The 23,151-nt window shown below is 37.6% G+C and overlaps 1 protein-coding gene across 2 annotated transcripts in view; it reads left to right on the top strand.

Moving 5' to 3' along the window:
* Positions 1-23,151, top strand: part of SHQ1 (SHQ1, H/ACA ribonucleoprotein assembly factor) — a 93,798-nt gene that overhangs the window by 30,030 nt on the left and 40,617 nt on the right. For both annotated transcript variants that reach the window (XM_058563142.1, XM_058563151.1), the window contains exons 7-10: positions 1,533-1,687; positions 3,523-3,576; positions 5,716-5,839; positions 21,075-21,195. In XM_058563142.1, coding sequence (XP_058419125.1) covers positions 1,533-1,687; positions 3,523-3,576; positions 5,716-5,839; positions 21,075-21,195 — 454 coding nt within the window. The remainder of the gene's footprint in view (positions 1-1,532; positions 1,688-3,522; positions 3,577-5,715; positions 5,840-21,074; positions 21,196-23,151) is intronic.

Below are 23,151 nucleotides of genomic sequence, written 5' to 3'. Positions count from 1 at the left end.
GTGGGTGTTGGCAGCCACATTCTCAGGATCCTCTTCAACCTCACATGATGGTTGGCAGAATTCCATTCCTGTGACTATAGAACCGAGGCCCCTACGTTCTTGCTGGCTGTCACCTGGGGGCCACTCTCAGATCTTAGAGGCCCCCACAGTTCCCTGCAACGTGGCCCTCTCACAACGTGCATCTTATTCTTCAGAATTAGCAGGCGAGTCTCAGGCTCCAGTCTGCTAATAACGAAACATAATCATGACAGTGACTGTCCCTACACCTTTGCTGTGTTGTTTTGGGTAGAAGCAAGTCATGGGTTCTGCTCACACTCAAATGGTGTGACTCAGTGGTGGTCATCTTAGGATTCTTCCTACCACGGTCACTTTATATCCATTAAACTGGAAAGTATTAAAGAAAGCTATTACATTTATTGCAGGGAGGGGTTGAGAGAGATGTGTAGGAAGGGGAACTGCTGTCCGTGACCAACAGAAAGGAGAATTATAGCCTTTAAATAAAGTATCTTTTAAAAACAGATATACTTTTTGACCCAGTAAATGTACTCTTGGGAATCTATTTTATGGGAATAAAGGCTCCAGTATCCAAGGACATTTATTGCAGCATTATTAGCAGTGGCAGAAAACTGGAAGCAAAGTGAATGCCCATCAGTAGGGGGAGTGGTTGGATAGAGCATGGCACACCATGGAATATTCCACTCCTTTACAAAAATTAGCTAGTACCAATTGACTTGGAGAGATTTGCCAGAGATATTGTTGAGTGAGATAGACTGGATGGAGAAAAATCATATAATTCTTTGAGGGGAAAACTCGCTTGTATACATATTTATGTGTCTGTATATGATTACACGGTTGTAGAGAAAAATATGAAAGATATAGACTAGATTTTTAACATGGGAGAGGCTGTTTGCAAAGGTGGAGAGAGGGTGCCAAGGAAAAGAAGAAAAGGGAAAACAGACTGTCGAAAACAAACATCCTCTTCCCACAAGTCTAATATGTGTGATATAGTCACATTTGTATATTTATGTAAAACTTTGTTTCTATGTGTAAAGAATATTAAAAATAAATACTGTGCCTTTAAAATTGACTAATATATGGGAATACTTCTATTTCTTTGTATAGAACTTTCAAAATGGATAATGAATATTTATAGAGTGCTTTATTTAGCTGTTACGTGTTTTCTGTTGTCAAAATGTATTATCTTAATTTTAAAGTTAATAACTCTGGCATTTAAATCCCTTGAATACAGAACAGAGAGCAAAAAAAAGGAGAGGGGGTGTGGAATAAGGAATAGACGTTGTTTAGACATTTCTCCTTTATTTCGTCCTGCTAGGGTTTGAGCACAAGCTTGAGCACAAGCATAGCCCTTAATAAAACTGTGACGTCTAGCTAAAAAGTTGTTTCTATATCCAGAGTTAAATAATTTTTATTTCAGTTTCTATAATCAAAGTACTAATTTTGACAAATCTTCCACATTGGGGGTTTTACAAAACTGAATGGAACATCTAATTTTTAAATGCATTTTCTTCTAGTGTCTTTTTCTGAAGAAGAGAAATATCAGCTGCGAAAATTTGTCAATAAATCTTACCTCCTGGACAAGAGAGCCCACCTTCAAGTGTACTACAGTTTGATTGATATCCTTCTGGCATATTGCTATGAGACTCGTGTCACTGAAGGAGAGAAGAATGTGAGTGCACATGTGTCTGTGCATGTTGGCCTAGACGACTGTACTAAGTAGAGTGTATTAAGGCATCAGCCCTCCCGTTGAGAGTAAGCCCTGTTGTGATGAGTTATGTAGGGGACGCTCTGGGCAGAGGAGCAGGTGTGTGTTGGTGGTGGGTACCAGCATGAAAACATAATGCTTACTTGGTCTTTTTCTCTTCTCTCTTGGCATTAGTCTCTACCAGATAGCAGAGTGAGGAAGTAAAGCTGAGGGTAGAGAAAAAGGATATCCTGAGCTTTCTTCTCTTCTAGGAGATGAACTGGCCAAATAAGAACTATTGCCACATGACACTTGACATTGGCAGGTGGTAAACTTGACCATACCCATTTCTATTCTTTCTCCGAGCTGTCAATTAGGAGATGCAAGGCATAGTATTTTCCAAAAAAAAAAAGAATCTTAGTATTTATCTGCACGTATCCCTCAATTGACATAGTATATATATCCTTCTGAAGAACTGTATGTAAATCAGATTTTTAAAAACCTGAATCGTATCTTTTTTGCTATTTAATGAAATTGTATCGTAAAAGTAAATCCTTTTGTAAAGTACATTATTTCTTAAATGAGATATATATATATTTTTAATAATATAGACGATTGTATCTCTTCTGCAACCACATTTGATTTTGTAAATCAAGAGCTAAACTTCTTTCTCACCTACATCCCTGGTCATATGTAAAAATAAGGCTGGAAAACCAAAAAAAAGTTTGTCCGGTTAATGTGCTCCTCCAGCTGTTGATAATTGTCCTTGCTCAAGGGATTGTTTTTGAGCTGAGCGTATGCTTTTCTGTCTTAAAATTACACAAATAATTCATATCCCTGTAAAGGAAAATACGGACATGAAGAAAATAATTAAAATTTCCTGTATCTGAGCCATCAGAAATAGCCTTGTTACAAGGTGGTGTGTGTCTTCCAGTCTTCTTTCATCGTGCACATGTATGTGTGTGTATTCACATTGGGTTATAATGTCTATATGCACTATGATTTAATCTGCTTTTCTCACTCAACATCATAGCATTAGCATAGGATTAGGATTTGATATGTGCCAAGTTTTTTGGTATGAGTCTGAAAATTTCAAAGGTGACTCTTATTTGCGTTTGACTCCAAAATGAATATTAAATAGTGTATCAAGGTCATAGTATAACTGAAGATCGTTTTTGTTTCCACTCATCTTTTAAGGATAATATAATTGGAGAAAATGTCTTCTTTGACAAAAAAAAGTGCTTCATATTATTGCTGGAGAAGATGAGTGAGTGTTTAGTTATGCTCGATAAAATTTACCATTTTTGAGTCCTGTGTTCACATATTTGAAATCATGAAGTCTTGCAACTTCAAGACCTGCTCTAGAATGTACTTATTCTCACAAGCGTTCTCTGAAAGGCCAGATTCTTGAGTAGCTTTTTAAGTGCCAGAGACAGCATTTCAGCATTATCTTTGAGTCCTTCGGTAGATTATTTATAGAATGTTTGGAAGGCAAGTAACTTAGTTGAGAAGGACAGAAATTGAGCAAGCATCGCTTTGCTTTAATTTTTAGTTTCAAAGCCCCTGCTTATTTGCTCTTGTGCTCTTATCAGTGGAAAAGCTTTACTTTATAAAATACCAAAGAAAGACAGAAGCTTGCCTTTGATAACCTCTGCATCAGTAAAGCAATGATTTTTCCGCAGTCATAGAGTCATAGACACTTAGTTCTTATATATGTCAATACTACTCAGCTACTGGTTGAATAAATGGATATATTTGCTTTATTTTCGAATGACTTTGCCTCTAATGTGACAGTACTCTTTTCTCCAAAACAAATAAAGGTTGAATCTGCATGGAATATCAGAAAACTGAGTCCCACACTGTGCTGGTTTGAGGTATGATTTTTAGTTGCAATTGTTTAGATTTTGTTTGCTTGTTCAGAAGGTTATTTTTCTGTTGTCATTAGTTCATTTTGGGTAATTCAAGCAATTCCATGACTTGTTAAAAGTGGAAGCTTTATCATACAAGGTTTTTTCCTATCTTTATTAAAATTCTGATTCCATTTGTTACTCTGACTCTAATCATAGTATACTGATGAAGCCAGGGAGGGAATTTTGAAAATTGGAAGAGGGAGAACATACTTTGGAGAAAGAATAGGGACATGGTCTGTTGGGAGAGGATGTGGGGTGGAGTTTGAGGCATGTTTGTCAGTTGGCATATATTGGGGTCCAGAGCTCAAAGATGGGGAGCAAATGTAGGTGGTAATACTACTAGCTGCTACTTACAACCAGGGACTGTGCTAAGCGTTTTATAGGTATTAACTCACCTATTCCTTTCAAGAAGTCTGTGAGATAAGTATTACTGGTATTTTGCAGATGAGTGGACTTAGATCAGGTAGCTTAAATAACTTATCCCAGGTCCTATAATGAGTATGGTTAGATAACTCTTCTAGTAATGATTGTCTTTATATCTATTTTCTAGAAAATAGTTGTGTAGGTCTTACCAAAAGTATCCAAAAATGATATCTTTAAATTTCCTAGTTTTGAACAAACTCTTGTACATCAAAACAGTGATTAAAGTTAGAAGCTTTAAAAAAAGTGTCAAACAGTTGCTATTTGCATCATCAGTTAAGACAATAAAAAAAACTAGTTTTTTTTTTTTCCAGTGTAAATCCTAGGTACAGTACATATTAAGTTGTAAAAGTAAGGTTGTTCTTTGGCATCACTTTGTTCCAATAATAGATAAGATGTAAACAGGAACTGAAACACAACTTTATCAGGGAATCTTGCTACTCCAGGAATGGTCCATGAACCAACAGGTTGACCGGCATCCTTGACTGAGAGCTTGTTAGAAAGTTAGAACCTCTGTCCAGACCCACTGAATCAATCTGTAGCAAGATCTCCAGGGATTTACATGCATTACAGTTGGAGAAGCACTGCTTTCGGCTTCATTTGGGTTCTGCGTGTTGCCATGATCAGCATGTAATGGAGAAACTGGTTTTTGTAATAATTACATTGATTACTTATGTTGAAAACAAAGTGATTGATGATTAGATAATTTCATAGTTCAGTTATTAAAATCTACATCAATAAATTCACCTATTTATGGTTTTACTTTGAAATTTTTATTGTTTTTGAGATATCTTAACAATTATCAGACTTAAGTGGCTATGTCAGACTTTTATGAGTATTTAGTTTGTGGCTAGAATTTTTTAAAAGTTCACAATTCTGTTTAGATATAAACTATTCTTTGTCAGATATACAATATTCTTAATCAGATCTCTCATTTGTTAAGGATTAATATACATGGAAATCATGCTGCTCTGTTAGTTTTAATTTTATATTTTAAGTTTCATATATGGGTTACATTTTTTTATCAAAACCCAATTAAATAATTTTGTAGAAAATTGCTTTGTGTAGTGTTTTGAGTAGGTATTGAATTGCTAATGGTATCAGTTTGCTATGCTATTCAAGATAAAACACTTTTTTCCTGGAAATCATTACTTTTCTCTTTAATAAATGAAAGCAAATTACTAAAGTAAATACCATATCTTACTCTTGCCTAAAGAAAAAAAAACAAAACAAAAGGAAAGAGGGAGACTGTAAACACACTTCACTAAAGGGTTCTACGTCTTTCATGTGCACTATCTTGAATGGTCCCAAAAGACAAAACCATGAAACATATATCATTTAGAAATGTCTTTTATGTGCATCTGTATTTTGTTAGTGCCATGTGTTTTAGATTCATATTCGTAATTCTTAAAAGACTTTTTAAAACTTTCCTTCTACATATGTGATTTTTAAGGAGCATTTGTGATATGCTGATGAAGTATGAGAAATTACAAAGACAAGAATTAAATATTTTATTGTAAGGTGTATAAAAAGAGTCTTGTTTCATGCTTTTATATTTCTTTTCCACTTGGCTTCATGATGATCCAAACTTAGAGTTTTTAGTTGGTAATAGTTTCATATTTCGTTGTGTGCTTTTGTTTGTGTAATATGGAAATGATTATTTATTTAAATGATCCTTCACAGACTTGGACTAATGTTCATGAAATCCTGGTGTCTTTTGGAAGAAGAGTTTTGTGCTATCCACTTTATCGCCATTTCAAGCTGGTGATGAAAGCCTACAGAGACACTCTAAAGATATTGCAACTAGGTGAGATATTATTGTGCTTGCAGATTTGCGAGTGAAAAGTTGTAAGTTTTTAGCCTGTAAGGATGTAATCATGATTTTTGCTTTTTTTTCTGTCCATAAATAAGTAATGAAAATCATCCAATCCAACCACTTTTCCTCCCAGGTATATAAAGTAATAGTTCCTCTATGTAGCTAGATAATCATGCAGAGAGGTGTGGTACTCTCTTCTGAGAGGAGTGGGGAGGGTCAGTAGAGAAGGTACACACAGTATTCCACACCATTTGGTATTATCATAGATTGCATCACTCTGTATTTCTTGGATGCCTGTAATTTTCTAGGTACCATTCTGGGATCGTGGGTACAATAATAAAGAAGATAAATTCCTTGCTCCTATGAAGTTTACGGTTTTTCCAGGGTGATAGATGATAAATAAGTAAGCAATTCCAGTATAGAGTGAAAAGCACTCTGCTGGGGGGAGTACAGAGATCACTAGGAGGGGACGTGGAACCTGCACCTGGGAGGTCAGGGCAGGCTTTCCAAAGAAAAGCACAGCTGCTCTAAGGACTTTTGACTGTTGCTACATCCAACCTGAAAAGACAAATATTTGCTAGTTTTAAGGATGTGGAAAATTCTAAGCTCTGAAACAAATTCCAAAGTTCCTGTAACAGCATCATTGGATTAAGTATATAATTTCCAAGATAATGATTTGGAAGGGGGCAACATCCATTTGTATGTATTAGTTCTGGCACATTTATTTAAAAGTCACTTTCCATACTTTATAGTCATTTCTCATATTCTCCCTTGGGGATCCTCGTCATTCCTTTGTCCTTAGATAAAAGTGCTTCTGAGGACTTAGTTTTCAGACTTCAGGGTAAGAATGGGAAAGAAAGGAAGTTCTTCTTCTCTTTACATCTAGGTGACTTCATTGACTTAAAGGGAAGAATCACGTCTCTAATATTCTGTCCCTCCTAGAGGGGTACTAGATTTTTCTTTGACTTCTGTGTAACCTATAGTCCTTTTACCCTGGGGGTAAAAGTCATGTTTGAAGTAGATTCTTTTAAAGTAGGCAATAATTGTAAAAAATGAATCATAGTTAAATGAAAGATACCTTTTTGTTCATCGAGTTGGTTGAGACTAGCTGTATTTTATATTGCAGGATTGCTGATTATGGGGTAGCAGAACTACTACCTTTAAGGAATATATCTTCTTTGATTTAACAGTGAGAAACAAACTGCTTTGTTTTTTCGAATGTTATTTCTTCTTTCCTTTCACCCAAGATATTTCTTGAATTGTAAAAATTACCTTGAAAAATCAGTCTACTATACATGACTGATTGTTGAACTTGTTACATGTCACAATTAATTTCTTGTTTAACTCATGCTAGATTATCTGCACATTATTCATAGATTTAAACAGTGAGAATGCAGTTTGCGATTATCCTGTTACATCATAGCTTCCAGATGGAAAACTGGCAAAAACCCCCATGTGTGTGCGTGCACACACACTATTACTTGTTACTTTTTATTCTGGGAAGTAATCTAGTTCTCTGGATTTTTATTTGAAAAGTAATCAGTTCTGTGATTGCATAACCAAAAATAAATTTGATTGCCTGAACTTACACTCTAATCAATTACTCAAACAGTTTTAGTAGGTCAGAATTGAAATTTAGACTTAACTTCTCATCATTGTCAATCTGACAAGAAATAGTCTTATCAGCTGTGTCATGATAGTGACAGAAAACCAGAGGTAACACACTGGAGGCCTGTCTGCTAAAAATGAATCTGAACCCTCTATAAACCATACGCATTATGTTCTGTGGCTGATTTGGTTTGTGGCTAGTCCAGGGGGCCTCGCTTAAAACCCCCTTTCTCTTGGTTTCAGGTGACAGGAGAGCACCTCCTCCTGTCCCCCATGGAGTGGGTGGTAGGAACCCTACAGCACTCCAACTTATCCAAAGAGATTTTCTAGACCTCTTTACTCTTAAACTCCTGGAGGTGAATATTGGTCTAAGGGATCACAAATCAGTTTTTTGTTAGTCTCTCTGGAAATTTAGCATTTCTTTTTAAAATATGGGAATACTTGATATCTGTTTTGTCCTTTGTGAACCTCACTGGAAGTGAGTCAGAAAGTGTCCTGCCTTAATATGCTCGCACAGTAATAATAACCACAGCTGCCGTATTAACCACTCTGTGTGCCAGCAGTAAGTTCAGTTCTTTAGAGACCTTATCTGATTTCATCCATGCTGTAATCCTGAGAAGAGGGATTACTGTCCCCATTTTGCAGATAGAAGCCAGGTTCAAAAGAATTCAGTCACTTGCCAGGGGTCACACAGCCAGTAGTTGGTAGAGCCTGGATTTGACACCAGGTCTGTCTGACTCACAGACTCAAAGTCTGTGCCCTTTGAAGTGTTGAAATAGTTATAAATGAAATTGTATGAGGCCTTGGATTTACTTCAAAATAATCCACAGTGGGTTAGGGGAAAGTGGGCAGAGTGCAGATGAAACAAGGTTGGCCATTAGTTGGTACTTGCTGAAGCTCGGTGATGAGAACGTGGGAGTTCACTGGCCTATTGTCTCTTTTTGTACATGTTGTGATTTTCCTTTGTAAAAAGGTTTTTTTTTGTTTTTTAAGTCTGGGCTCTTAACCACTGTACTTCTATGTTTCAAATTTAAATTTATTCACCATTTTGTACAAAACATTATAATTTTTGTTCAGACAGATGTATAAAAATATTTTGGCTAATAAAAAGACACATTTAAAATTAGTTTTTTGTTTTATTTTTAAGGCTCACAGAAACCTACCTTTTTATAAACATTTCAAGTCTGATGACTAGTGGCTACATGGCAGGCTGTAACCCAAGAAACAGCCTTCAGGAGATTATTGTTACCAACTAAAAGCTGGTTTTACTTCATATAATTAATAGCCCTTACATATCAGTCATTACTGGGCTCAATAATCAATTTTTCAGAAATGACTGCTTTACTGACCTCTCTGTAGATGGATATAATAACATGATCAATGTGGAAGTAAAGAGCCAGGGCACAGGGCTTGGGGGCTGATCTTTTTCTTTAAGAAAAATGATAGTTCAGGAAACTGAGGTATGGCAAGTGTATGGTGCAAGCTCTGAGTTCTGATGCAACGTTAAAGATGAATTTGTTTTTAGTATTTGAATTCTATTTAGTCCAAAGTCAGTTTAGCAAATGCTTTGTGTTATTGAATTGTAAAGGAGATTACCCCAAATTGAAAATTAAAAGATGAAATCACTAGGATTTTCCAGTGTTGACATTTATCTGTATTTAATTTCTATGAGTTCCCAGCTATGGACGTTTTAAAGAATTGTGAGGCCTTTTAATTTTACTCCCTAAGTACGTTATGTAAAACTATTTTGAGAGTTATTCAACAAGTATTTGTTGAGCGCTTGGTATGTCAGCGTGCCGAGCTGGCTCTGCAGATGTAGTGAACAGGAGGGGTGCGACTGATGCCCTCAGGGAGCTTGAAATTCTAATGCGGGGCAGGGAATTACACAACTACCAGGTTTTTTAAACAATAGCATTTGTAATAAGCAGGTCAAAGGAGAAATATAGTGGGTGAAAATATAAAGCCAGAGAAACTGACTTACATTTAAGTCACTTCAGACACGTAAGCTCCTACAGAGGGGAGCCTCTGCCTTATTTGACTTCCAATTCTCAGCTCCTACTACAGTTTCCTGTCGCTCTAAAGTACTTGTTAATTGATTGATGAGTTCACTATTAATTTATTCATTCAGCAGCTATTTTGTCCGTACCTACTAAAAAGCTATTCATTATGCACAAAGCACCCTGTAAATGTAAATCTAAATGTAAAGAACAGTAGAAAGATGAATTAGCCTTAGGAACTGTATTTGGGGAGCATGTGCAAGAGTAGGGGAGCTAAGATGTCCATCCATAATGTAAAATACATAGTAGACAGAGGTAAGTACCTTACATGAAATGTGGACTAAGCAGCTCAAAAAGGGAGCGGTGATGTTTCACTGGGGACCAGAGAAAGCCTCATGGAACACGTGAGATTTGCGTTGGGACTTGAAGGATGGGTAGTATTTGGACATAGAGGGAGGGAGGGAGGTGTCCTAAATATTCTAAGTGAACAGCATGAGGGAAGTTCATGGAATAGCACAGTTTCATAGTGAAAATTTGGAGTTGATATGCTGTCTGGTTCTGAGATTTGCCCTATAGCCTCTAAAACTAGTTGATAGTTCCTTTCCTATCTGAGTTAACTGGTCATCGGAGTGAATTTCTCTACTTCTTTAATATTATCACTTAATTCCTTGCTCCCCACTCAGGAGGTGATAATTCTTATTTCCTGTTTTCTTCCTCATTCTAAATTGTTCCTGAACTTTTTATTTCCTAGTCAATTCCTGATCGTAATTAAATGTTTCTAAGAATGAAACAATCATAGTGCTTTCAGGAAATTGAAATAGCATGGAATTCAAATCAAATATTGAAGTACTCTTTGTATCTGCTTTTGCTGATCACTTATATCCCAACTAATCCAGTAAAGGAGGGGCTTCGGAGCCCTGGAGTGCGTGGGCTGGCTGAAACGTGTGAAGGGAGAGGAGGACCCTGCCCTGGGTGGTGACCAGGCCAGTCCTGGGCCTAGCTCTCCCTGGATTCTCCTGCCACGAGGCAAAGCAAGTTCCTGTTACTCTTGTCTCTTCCTCAGGCCCACATCTGTGTCCCCAGTCTCTAAAATTGGCACATTCTTCCTGTTTATCTGTATTATTTATCCTCAGAGCATTTGTGGGTTTATACATGCACTTCTTTATAGAAAGATATTGTATCTGAGCATAAACTGTAATAAAGCGAAGAAAATCAAGTTCCGATCATCTCCCTAGCATCGCCTTTTCCTTGATAATCCTGTTAATCATTAAATATTGTGAGTCACTAAAATGTTTTTAGATTGCTTTTGTGGTAATTTCTGGGTTACATTTATATAAAACATTCTTAATACTCTGTAGGGGGCAGCGTTTCCTCTATGGTTTACAAATAATAAATTGCCACAATGATTCAGAGCTTTTGATTATTCTGCTACAAAAAAATCACTTAAAATATCTAGTGTTAATGTTCTATGGAAATTTGAGTTGTATCATAATGCTTACCTGTGGGTGATGGCTCAAAATCAGCTGATCTCTTAAATATTTATTTATATAAATATACCAATTTAAATCTACATTATATTTCCTGTACTATAAGTTTTGTTAATTTCTGCAGTTTCTGTGCTGAGCAATGGAGAAAACCCAAGCGGTTAGTTACATGGTTTGATATTACGGCTTTAAAAAAAGCTTCTATAGTCAGTGCTTCTTTTAATAAATTTTAAGTCAGTTTTGAGATTGTTTTTATTGATCTGAATTTGTAAGGAAGTAAATGTAAGTCTACTTTATTTAAGTAAGAGGATAAAGGCAGAAAATTGTATATAGTTAAGACAAATTTGGAAGAACAAAGAGCAAACATTTTGTTTGACCCTAATGAATGAAGGTCCCGTTGCATAGTAATATTGAGACCTAGATGAAGTAAATTGAATAGTACTTTGTATGTTATCTGGAAAACATGCAAGAATGCAAGAATTATATTTATGCAATTTAGAGTTCCTTTAAGTAGGAAGTTAATACTGAAAAATAAAAAGTGGCAGACATTTATTCAGCAGACATAAATCAAATCCCTTCTTTGTGCAAGGCATTGTAACAGAATCAGCAAAGAGTTATAAGGATAAATATGACTTGGTCTTAGCTCTTGAGGAGTTTATTATGTGACACGGATGATAAGACAGAAGGTAAGATACAAAATATAAGTATTTATAATATAAGATACAAAAGAGAAAGTCCCTTAAGAAAATGCCTTAACTGTCACCCATAGGCTAAATCCATCCTTTATGGCCTGTGAGCCAAGAATGCTTTTTACATTTTTAAATGTTGGAAAAAAATCAAAAGAAAAATAGTGTTGGGGCTGGCCCGGTGGCATAGCGGTTAAGTTCACGGGCTCTGCTTTGGCGGCCCGGGGTTTGCAGGTTCGGATCCTGGGCATGGACTGATGCACCGCTTGTCAAGCCATGCTGTGGCGGTGTCCTATGTAAAGTAGAGGAAGATGGGCATGGATGTTAGCCCAAGGCCAATCTTCCTTAGCAGAAAGAGGAGGATCGGCAACAGATGTTAGCTCAGGGCTAACCTTCCTCACAAAAAAAAGAAAAATAGTGTTTTGTGACACACGTAAATTATATGAATTTCAAATTTTAGTGCCCATAAATAAAGCTTTATTGGAACACAGTCATGCTCATTCACTTCCATATTGTTTATGGCTGCTTTTGTGATGTAATGGAAGAGTCAGAGTAGTTGCAACAGAGATTATGTGGCCTGCAAAGCCAAAGTATTTATGTTCTGCATCTTTATGGAAAAAATTTGCATACCCTTGCTTTATGTATATATACAGGGTTGGAGGGGAGCCCTTCTGGAGTGAGCTGAGGTCTTTGGCTGCCTTTCATCCCAAATAGTGGCCAGTGTTGAAGGGCATCATTTCAGCTGTTTTCTCTCCCCTCCCCACGGGATGAGATGTAGCTGGTCTAGTTGGTTCCCATTAGAGTAGGTCCCTCAACATTAGGAGAAGCAAACTGAGATGCCTACTTGGCCAGGTGGGGGAATGAATGAGGATGGGTTTCAGAAAATCGGGAGTAATGAGGTCTGTGTGAACTGGAGACGTACAGTGCCCCATCCGTAGCCTGTTGTTGCCTTGTGGATATGTAGTATTGCCAGTTTTGGAGACTTATATAAAGAAGTAGAAAGCAATGATCTTTCATATAAAATTTTTCAGAAGTTTAAATAAGAACAATGAAGTAAAGATTTTAAATAATACTATAAGAGCCATGGTATGTCTGAGAGCCCAAGTCAGCCTGTGTGGGCTGTCAGTTTTTGATTTCGACTCTGCAGCAAGCTAAGTGCCAGCCTGTCTTTCTCACACCCTCTTGGACCTGCCAGTTTCCAGCTGCAGTGAAGGCCTGCACCAGGTCTCTGTTCCTTCATTCAGTCCCAGCTTGAGATGGAGTCTCAATCCTGTGTGGGTTCCCAGATTAGGTTGAGGATGGAGGTGGGAGATGTCCTGCATTCTCTAAGGAGCTGTGACCAGAAACCTTAAAAAACAAAAAAAAACCAAAAACAGATCCCTTACTTCTCTTTCCTCTTACTTTGTATTGTTGCTTTTGTCAGCCAGACCCTGGTTGGGGTGAGGGGATGAGTCATAGGATTCCAGCACCACACCTCACTCTGGCTCTGTGGGGTGCTTTTGAGTGTGGGTGAGGGGAGGGGCTTGACATGGAAGAAGCAAACGGCATAGGCCTAATGAGGGAGGGGTAGTGGTAGTTGTTGCTTAAAGAGTATGTAGAAATTGGAAAAGAAGAAGTGGAGGAAGGTATTCCCTGAGAAAGTAGAAGGTAAAGAAAATCAGGGAGAGGAAAATGAGAGCTATATGTCCAAGAAATGGAAAATATTCTAGTTTGTCTGGAGGCTTGGGCTGTGAAGGGGAATTGTAGGAAAAAGGTGGGAACGGTGTGTTGGGGATGGTGGAGAGGCTGCAGTGGTTTGGTAAACAGACTGGGTCTTATTCAGGAGGGACCGCTGGAGAGTTTGGGGTCTGTGACAGACTCATGCGGTCAGATTCATCTGGCAGTAACACCGAGGACAGAGTCCTTGAAGAGCATGAGATTAATGTCACGGAGAAGAGAGGAGACCCCTATTCTCGCCTGATGCTGAGTAGTTTGGGGATAGGTAATATGGTCTAAACCTGTGTGGAGGAGGAAGGAATAAAACCTGTGTGGAGGAGGAAGGAATACGTGGGCAGATGCTTCCCCGGTAGTGGGTGGGAGCTGATAAAGGGAGTCCCAGGGTCCTTGATCCCTATGACCTGTTATCCTCCTTCTCTTGTCATCTATAAAGTGCTTGCCTGTTCGTCTCATTTAATTCCCACAGCAGTTCTGAAGAATTTCCCCCCTCAATTTACACACGTGAAAACAGATTCAGGTTAAGTACTAAACAGCAAAGAAATGGCACCAAGAGCGAGCAGATTCTGGGCTACACAACTGTTCCCCAGTGGGACACTTTTAATTGTCATCATTTTTACTTTGTAGAGAAGTTAGCTAAGAACTGCATGAGATTATTTGTGCACAACTTTTAAATGATCTTTCCTTAACTTTTAGAATTTGGAACTAGAGTTCTAAGATCTTAATTTCATAATCAAATTTTCATGTAACCACTTAATATAAAGTTGCATGTAGTTATATATTTCTAATCATTTTTACTAAATTATATTTACTATGTATTGATTAAAATGTAAAGAAGCATAACTCAGTTCTACTAGTATGCAAACCATTTAGCAGTAAGCAGACACTCAGTGCAATACCATGAGGATATCAGATGAGTTTGGTTTCTTTCCTTCTGTCTTGACATACTGATCAGTGTTTCAGATCACCAAAAGGGACTCATGAGTCTGGTCGGACTGGGTTTGTTTTTCCTTTTATGAGCCATTTGAGGAATCCAGTTATCTTTTTTCCTCCTCATTTCTTCTTTCTGACTTCATGCACAGTTTTAGTTTTACCAATTCAAAACTAAGATAATTCTAAAAAGTAAGTCAGAAATTTTAATATTAAGTAACATTTACTGGGAAAACAAAGTATAATAGTCTTAATTAAAGCAACAATGAAAAGAATTTATTTTAAATTGAGCTACTAGGCATTGGGATACATGCTGTATTCATAAGGTGGAATAGTTCAAATAAAATTTTACTTACAGAATTATGAAGTTTTAGATGCTTAGGGATTTCCTTAAAATCCAGGGTTAGATTGCAGTTGTTTCAAGAGCTTTTTTCCATGCGTGTTCAGCTTCTTAACCTTCTACTTTTGTACTTACTGTATAGATGGGATTTTTTTTTTTTATGTTCTACCTTGAACTTGGATGCCTTACTCTTAACTGTCTAAAGAAATTGAAATTAGTCATGCTACCATTATGTGATGTTGGTGACATCCAGCCATGTATTTCTAAACTGACACAACCACTGCTTTGACAGGTGACTGAAGGCGGAGGATAGAGCTCATGTCAAGGCTGTCCTTTCAAACCAGCGAATCTAGTGGGGATTGTTAGAACAGAAAAGGCAAAAAGCAGCCTTGGGTTAAATTCATTATTTTGACATTTGATGGTGTAGTGATGTGAGAAAGATGGCACAGCTACCTTCTTTTCTTGCCAGTGAATAGATAGAGTAGGGGAAGGCACAAACAAGTTGTGTACTCCACATTTGTCGTGGCACAGTAACTGAAATCTACAGATCACAAAGGTGTTCTAACTAGTACACGTTACCTGAGCAATTTGCCCAGGTGTTTTTAAACTTCGTTTCTGTGTACTCCAGACTACATTAACAACTGGCCTTTGTTAAACATGATCATACAGTTTGCTAGACATTGTTCTAGACCAGGGAAGAAAGATGAAAAGCCATGTCCTTTCTTGTCAAGGGGTTTGCCACAGAAGGTGATAAATACTCACACTGTATTTATTGCATAGTGGCTGGGAGGCAGACGTACTTATTTTCAAATCCTGACTGTTGCTTCCTAGCTGTGATCTTGGTCAACTCCTTCATATTCTTGAGCAACCTCAGTTTTCTCGTTAATGAAGTGAGGAAGAAAGTACCCAACTAGTAGGGTTAAATGATGTAATGTATGGAAAGTACTCAGTGCAGAGCAAGTGGGTAGCTACTAACTACCGTAATAGAAGGGTATGCCAGGCATTATGAAGGAACCTAAACTAGCTTGGAGGAGGATTAGAACTTGGTTCCTAGAAGTAATGCTCTCTTTGAGACTTGATGGTAAATTAGGGTTGGGTTGGGGGTTGTGCATTCCAGGCAAAGGGAACATCTACAAAGTATATGTTTGCTTTGTGTTAAATTTGTTGGTGGCTATAAGATGATATATGTAATTTTAGTAACAAAGAATATTAAAAAATTGATATAGGATTGTAAATTTGTGCTCAAAATAGTAACTCTTACTGCTTCAAGTGTGTGTTTCTTATTACAACTCAGAAATGTCAGAGCTTAAATTTGAGGAATTTGAGGGTTAAAAAAACAGTGAAATGGAATGAGAAGCTTTCAAAACGCTGAATTTAATGTATGTTTTTGTTAATAGAGACTTGACTTTGTGCTACCTCCCAACAGGGCCTGGTATAAAAGCAAATTACCACACTTTGATGCTCTTAATTTTGATTAATTTGACACAGTTCTTCTGTCATCTCTTTTTATGGTCAAATGGTCTATGAAAATTAATGTTAAAAATAATTCATGTTATCCCTCCTGATAATATGGTCTTATCAAAATCCCTGAATTCTAGGTAGATACCCACTAAGTTATGCATTTTAAGATGATAGCACTGTTGGCTTTTATTTTGGAATGGTTTTACAAATAAAGACTAAGCACTGCTTTTCTTCAGGTATTTTGAATAAACACCCTCTTTTTGCTTTATTCTTTTTGGCTTCTTGTCTTGTGTAGCTCAGAACTTTAAAGGGCAGAACTAGATAGCCAGAAAACCACAGCCTTATAGCAGCTATAATGTACCAGTTGTTGAAAAGAAATTTAGCTCTTACTATATAGAGTTAGCAATTTATATTATTTTTCCTATGCTGGCTTTTAGCCAGCAAAAACATCCACTATCCCGATGATCTCCTAGAGATGGGAGCCATTTCTTAAGTGCCTCTGACCATGAGCTAGTCTGTCAGTGAGAGATTATTGCCAAACCTGGTCTGCTAATAGGAAGATTTCAGATAGCCAATGGATTCTAATTTAGAACAGCTCAATCTTGTCTCTTTTTAAAGATGTATTAACCTGAAATGCCACATCTGTCCAGAACAGGAGAGCACATGGTTCTTAGTTTACCTTCCCTTTAAAGGAAAGCTGGAGAATGAGTAGCCAGAGAATGTGTTAAATACTATTTACTGCCGACCTGCTTGTTACTGTTATCTTTATTTATTTTATGTTGTCATTGTGTTTCTGTGTTGTCATTACACAGTCATTTTCCCTGAGATAAAACATTCATGGCATTTGTCATTTACAATACCAGGATACTAGTTTTAAACTGCCTTTGTGAGTGAACAAGAGGTCTTGGTCCCAGAAGCCTTTTTTCCGCGGCTTGAGTTGGCTTAAGTGAGGACCAAGTGCATCGTGGAGAATCCCTAACTCTTTGGGGGTGTAACATCCTGGAGAGGCCTGTTAGTGCATTGCTGCAATGCAAATAGTTACCGTGGTTACTGTGCAAGGTACCTTCTTTTTCCTGCTTTGGACCAGGCAGTGAACTGGCTGAAAATGGTCACCTTCCTGCAGTGCCTTTGAGCAGAAATAATTCCCTTGGATTTAGGCCTGAGCAGTTTTTTTATGCCCACGTGATGTGCGACGAGCCCACTACTAGATAAAGCCCCACAGGAGCCAGGTACTTTGAGTCCCCAAAGGCTTCTGGCCACTGGCCGTGTGACGGCCGGAAGAGGGCCAGCTTTTTCCTTGGCTGGTAGCTGTTAGATAAGTGGTTGACAGCCTGAGAGAAACAGCAGTCAGGAGAAAACAGACTTAAAACAAAGCTTCGTGCTTCCTGAGTCTCTTGGCTCTGATGCTGTAATCGTCTATGGTGATTTAGTGGGAACAAAAGAGATCAAGTAACACCTTGGGTAACAATACACATTGTTGGGGGGAGGATGGTTTTAATGTACTTTTTGTTCTAGATTGTCAACTGCCAGTAGCCCAGTTCTCTTTTACCATATTTGTTACATAGCATACTGTGAAAATTGTTTGAATAAGACATAATGAAAACACAGCTTTTGAAGAGCGCATAAGTTTCCCTTTCAAAACTGCCTGGCATGTGGTTTTCTAAAGTTCCCTGATCTAAATATTGATTCTCAGTTGTTCAAAAATACAATTTAAAGAAAATGTAAACATGAATTTAAGAATGTTAACATTCTTTGTCAATATTTCAAGGGTTGGCCATGTAGTCGAGGAGGTCTAATTTTTTGTTAAATGTTGATTATGTAGAGTTTTGAAAATAGGGGAAAGTGCAAAGAAGAATAAACACCTATAATCCCGCATGTAAAACAGTGCCGGGCACACAGCAGGCACTCACGTATTTGTTCAATGAATGTAGAGACGAATACCGTTAATACCATTTGGGTATATTTGTGTTTAAGGGTTTTTTTTCCCGTGTGTATTTGTTTTTTATTTTTTTTTTAAAAAATAAGGATTGAAACATGCAAGTACAATGTAACTTGTCTTTAAATTTTTGAAGAATTGATTATTTTTGACGTTGCTTTTATTATTCTTTTGTGATAACTGGAAGATTTGAATTTGCCTGTGGCCTTTAGCAAGGGGCAGCCTTATTTTAGGCCTGTCTGCTTCATGAAGCTATATACTTTCATTAGGTAATGGTTGCTTTGGATTCTCATGAAATATATGACCATAATTTCCATACCCTTCTTCATAAAAGTCTCTGGAGTGGGTCTTTTATCCCTACCACCCACACCTGCGTTTAGGCCTGCTCGCCTCAGTCCTGTCTGGTTGCATTCATCTCCTCCTCCTTGACGCAGACTTCTGTCAAACTCACCTGTTTACTCCCCATTTCCCTACTAGAACCATCTGCTCCAGCCAAATGGTCTTTCCCTGTTCTTGCCCAGATCCACCCCATTTTAAGTCTCACCTCTACTCTTTTTTCACACTGTTCCAAGCTGGCATACCTACCCTTTTTCTTCACTCACTGAATTATTTGCCGTGAGGCTGGGCTCCAAATCCTGCATCTTCTGTTAACCTGCTTATGTTAGTATGGTTCATGATCTTGAGAGGCAGTGTTCTGGGATGTCACTCTCTAGAGGAGCTTATACACGTTTCAAGTGAATAGTTTGTTTTTTTGATAAGACCTATGGTTGACTTTTAAAAATTTAAGTTGATAATTATCGTTAAACTTAACTCTTTCCCTCATATTGCACCCTACTCCCCAAAAGAGAAAGTAAGAAATTGGCATATGCTTACCCTGACATTTTCTTCTCTGTGGCAATTAAAACTGTTCAGAAAATTCTTACAGTTTAGTTAGTCCTCCCATGATTTTCTTCTATTTGGATAACGTGGCTAACTTGGTTTCATCACTTCTGTGAGTTTGGATTATATTTCCTCCTCTTGTCATCAAACTCTGCCTTCAACGTTACCTGCTATAATTTATAGTTAAAATAGGCCTGCGGTGGGGGATCCACACTGATCATTTGCTGTAGTTAGCCTAGGCCACTTTGATAAGTCACAGCTCTGACCTCAACTAAACCAAATGTAGTTTTAGGTCTTTTAAGTATTTAGTTTTCTTAACCAATCGAGCAGTGGAGCTTTTGTTGGCATTCTTCCCATCTGCATATGAGGAAGCCGCATAAATAGTTTGAAAAAGGCATGGCCCCTGCTTTGAACTTATTACCTACTTAACTCTTGAATAATAAAAATGTGCTATAGACTAAACGGGCGAAGAACATATGGGTAGCATAGCACAGCGGATAGCTTCTGGAGCCAGTAAGATCAGAATTTGGTTTCTGGGCCCTTAACTCAGTGGCACTATGAGTATCTTACTATCCTTGAGCCTCAGTTTCTCCTTCTGTGAAATGAGCAGAAGAGGTTATGGGGAGGATCAGCTGAGTTTCCTTTCTACTTCTTTCCTTTGCGGGGTTTAGTCAAGAGCTCTGATGACTAGGGAGGTCAGCCCAGGCTTCCTGAAGGATGAAGACTTGAGCTAGGCCTTGAAGGCAGGCTCAGATTCCACTAGGTCAAGGGGAGAAAAAAAGGCACTCCAGGTGTGGGGAACTAGTTGTGCAAAAGACCATGGACAAGTCCATAGACCCTTGAAAGCGTGTGCCAGGAGGGGACTTGATGAAAGCCATGCGTAAAAAATGTGTGTCAGAGGGCTCGAGGAGAGAGTCTGGAATCTGAGGGATGAGGAAGAAGATCTTATAATCTAGTGATGAGGGTGTGAGTGAGGATCAGTGGTCAGGGAGTGGTGCAGAGAGGGCAGCTACAATGGGTATTTCCAAGGACAAATCATCAGGGCTTGGTGTGTGAGGCTATGGGATGAGAAAATTGCAAGAGTTTAAGTGGGTGTTTACTGTGTCGTTCATTTATACATTCTTAAAATACTTAAATTGAAAATCCGCTGCTGCAAGTTTCTGTTCTAGGTATTGGGGATTAACCACTAAATAGAACAGAAGTCCCTGCTCTTTTGAAGCTTACTTTCTAGTGTTAATTGTGTTAAAAATTTAGTGGCAGCAATTTGGGCATCTTGAGATGTCATTATCCAGCTCATGATTCTTTGATCATATCTAAAAGTCAAGTGGGAAATGGCAGTGAGAGCATATCTAGTATCTTCATGAAATCAGTATACAGTATTTTCGTGTTTCAGGACTTTAAAATAAGAATAAAACAATTAAACTGAAAAAGCTGTATTTTATAGATCAAAGGAGGTGGTATTACCATAGATTTAGTAGTTTGCCTTATAGTTAATAAATTTTAGGGAATGTGAAGTTTGGAACACCTAGGGAATTGTTGTTGAGTTGTGAAAGATTCCTTTTGTAGGCTTTGGTTGGGATTAAAATTAGATGCGTTTAACAACCAGGAGGAAGTAATTAGATTGAACAAGACTTTAGTACTTGATGGCTTTTTTCCAAGTGATTTTGTTGGCATATTTTTGAAGTAGTGCTATGATATTTTAGTTTTCTTCAATTCTTTAAGGTGCAAAAATTTAAGTTAGTATTAGGTAATTCCTTGACAACAAATGTTGACATAAGCAATAAAGAGATTTGAAAACTAAAACATGATTTTCCCTGGTATTTTGAAAGCTTGGGTTAGAAAACATTATCTAATTAAAGTTATGATGCATTTAAATATTCGTTTAGTTAGGAAAACTTCCCTCTCTTTTATTTAATGTACCTAGTTGTGTTTCATCATGTTTTTATGGTAACGACAATTAATCAGCTATAGAAATAGAGTATAAGGATTATTCATAATTTTTAAGGAAAGAAAGAAAGAGGTTTGAACCATATAGTACAGATGAAATTTCATGCAATAAAGGAATATTAAAAACAAGGATTAAGACTCTGAACTGCTATAAATATATTACCTCTCAGTATCTGAATTTCTCAGTTAAAAAAAATCAGATGTTTTTTCTTAAGGATGATTTGATTTTTTTACATTTCCTTCAGGTAAAAGTGCAGTTTTGAAGTGTCTACTGGATATTCACAAAATTTTTCAGGAAAATGACCCAGCTTATATTCTGAACGATCTCTACATCTCAGACTACTGTGTGTGGATTCAGAAAGCCAAGTAAGTTTTGAGTTACTTGCGAATTTTACATGCTCCCGTTTCTGAAACACCTACTTACCCAGGATGAAGAAAATGAAATAACCTGGGGGATAAGTTTTAATGAAAGAGAAACCCCATATAGCTACCAAACCCTTGAAGAAGTGACTGGATCAACATGGGGAGCTTGGTGAACTTGGTTAGGGAGGAGGTGCAGGTGGCAAAAAGTTAATTTTACCAGAAAAAACCGGTACAGCCTGGAAAATTGGTGTTAAAATAGACAGTTGTGAGTATTCATTGTTATGCTGTCCAATATGAAATCTCAAGACTAGGTATCCAAACCTGTGTCTGTAGTTAACTTACAGTGGGGTGTGAGTGTGTGTGCGTGCACGTGCATGCTTGTGGGCATGTGTGTAAACATCATAGGACACAAACCTCATCACTTCTAATCACAATGAGAGCTGTGCATGCATTGGCTAACCACTGGCTTACAGAATTCAGTATTCAGAGTTAAAAAATACAATCTTTGGAGCCTAATAACAAGATTCTTGGTAACACATGTATCTAAAGGTCTAAACACTCACAAATGGGCTCCTTGCACTTGTTATGTAAAATTTTTAAAAAGTGTTTATCATTGCCCCACTCAAGGAACCATATTAAGTTTAAAAATACAGTGAATTTTCATTTGTGAAGGGATTCTTATCAGACATGCCTGTATTATCCATTTCAGTAATTGGAATTACTGGAATTCCAATTAATTACTGGAATTACTCTTGATTGGAATGATTCTTAGGTGCTGTAGGAAATGATGGCACAATATCCTTTGTGACTTAGAAGAAAAGTATCATTCGTGACTTAGAAGAAAAATAATCATGGTATTTTTACTGTTACTGCGATGATCGGTAAATGAATGCTTTAGTATGGCTTTATTGCCTTTTCTGAGTGAGCCATTATATGGAATTTATTTTTGATTTCTGTTCATGGGGAAGAAATTATATTGCAGAGTGAAATAAGAAAAAAATTTGAGGTTATACCTGTTGTAAGGAAAATGCTGAGGGACTGCTCAAGATAATGCCTAACAACATACAGCAGGTGGTTTCAGCATTTGTGTTGGAAATCTAGATTTCACCAGATGGAAAATTGCATGTTTAACCCCTGAGGTCATAATGGCATGTCATCACTTCATTTGATCCTTCTGCTAATTGAGCTTATCAAATACCCTGCTGCCATTTCCTGTTGTTTTCATAATAAAATTAAATTGAAATAGTCTGTTTGTGTGAGTTTAGGTTTTCCTTTTTACACATGTAATGAGCATGGAGGTTTGTGCTAGGATCTGATTTCTCTGAGCTCCTCCCTTCTCTCTTTGTGGCATTCCTTATTAACTAGAGAGAAGATTGTATTTCATTGAAGTAGAAGGGTGTGTGCCCTCAAGTTGATGTGGGGATTATTAGACTTTCTTTCTCCTAAAAAAATTTTTTTCCCTTGGCTTTAAGTTGCAGGAAGTGAAACAAAATTCTTAGGTTCCTCATAATTGTTATGATAATAGTAATATTTTAAAAGGGATAATGTATTGGGAAGTGAGATAGGAGAGAGAAACGAACAGGAATTCTTCAAATTACTTTGGAAGAATTTATTCAACTTTACCAATTTGCCCCCCCCCCTTTTTTTTTTCTCCCCAAAGCCCCAGTAGATAGTTGTATGTCATAATTGCACATGCTTCTAGTTGCTGTGTGTGGGACGCGGCCTCAGCATGGCCGGAGAAGCTGTGCGTCGGTGCACGCCCGGGATCCGAAACCCGGGCTGCCAGTAGTGGAGCGCGCGCACTTAACCGCTAAGCCACGGGGCCGGCCCCTCAATTTTACCAATTTGAACATGACTTTTCTTTCCCTAACTAGGCTGTGTTGTTTTCACTTTATACGTTAAATTTTAACTCTAGTCTAGCCCAGCTATTTTTTTCTCTCCGTTTAAAATAGGACATTT

Source organism: Diceros bicornis, chromosome 2, assembly GCF_020826845.1.
Source record: "Diceros bicornis minor isolate mBicDic1 chromosome 2, mDicBic1.mat.cur, whole genome shotgun sequence".
NCBI lineage: Eukaryota > Metazoa > Chordata > Mammalia > Perissodactyla > Rhinocerotidae > Diceros > Diceros bicornis.
Note: the sequence above shows the minus strand (reverse complement) of the source record. Positions and strands in the feature narration are given on the sequence as shown.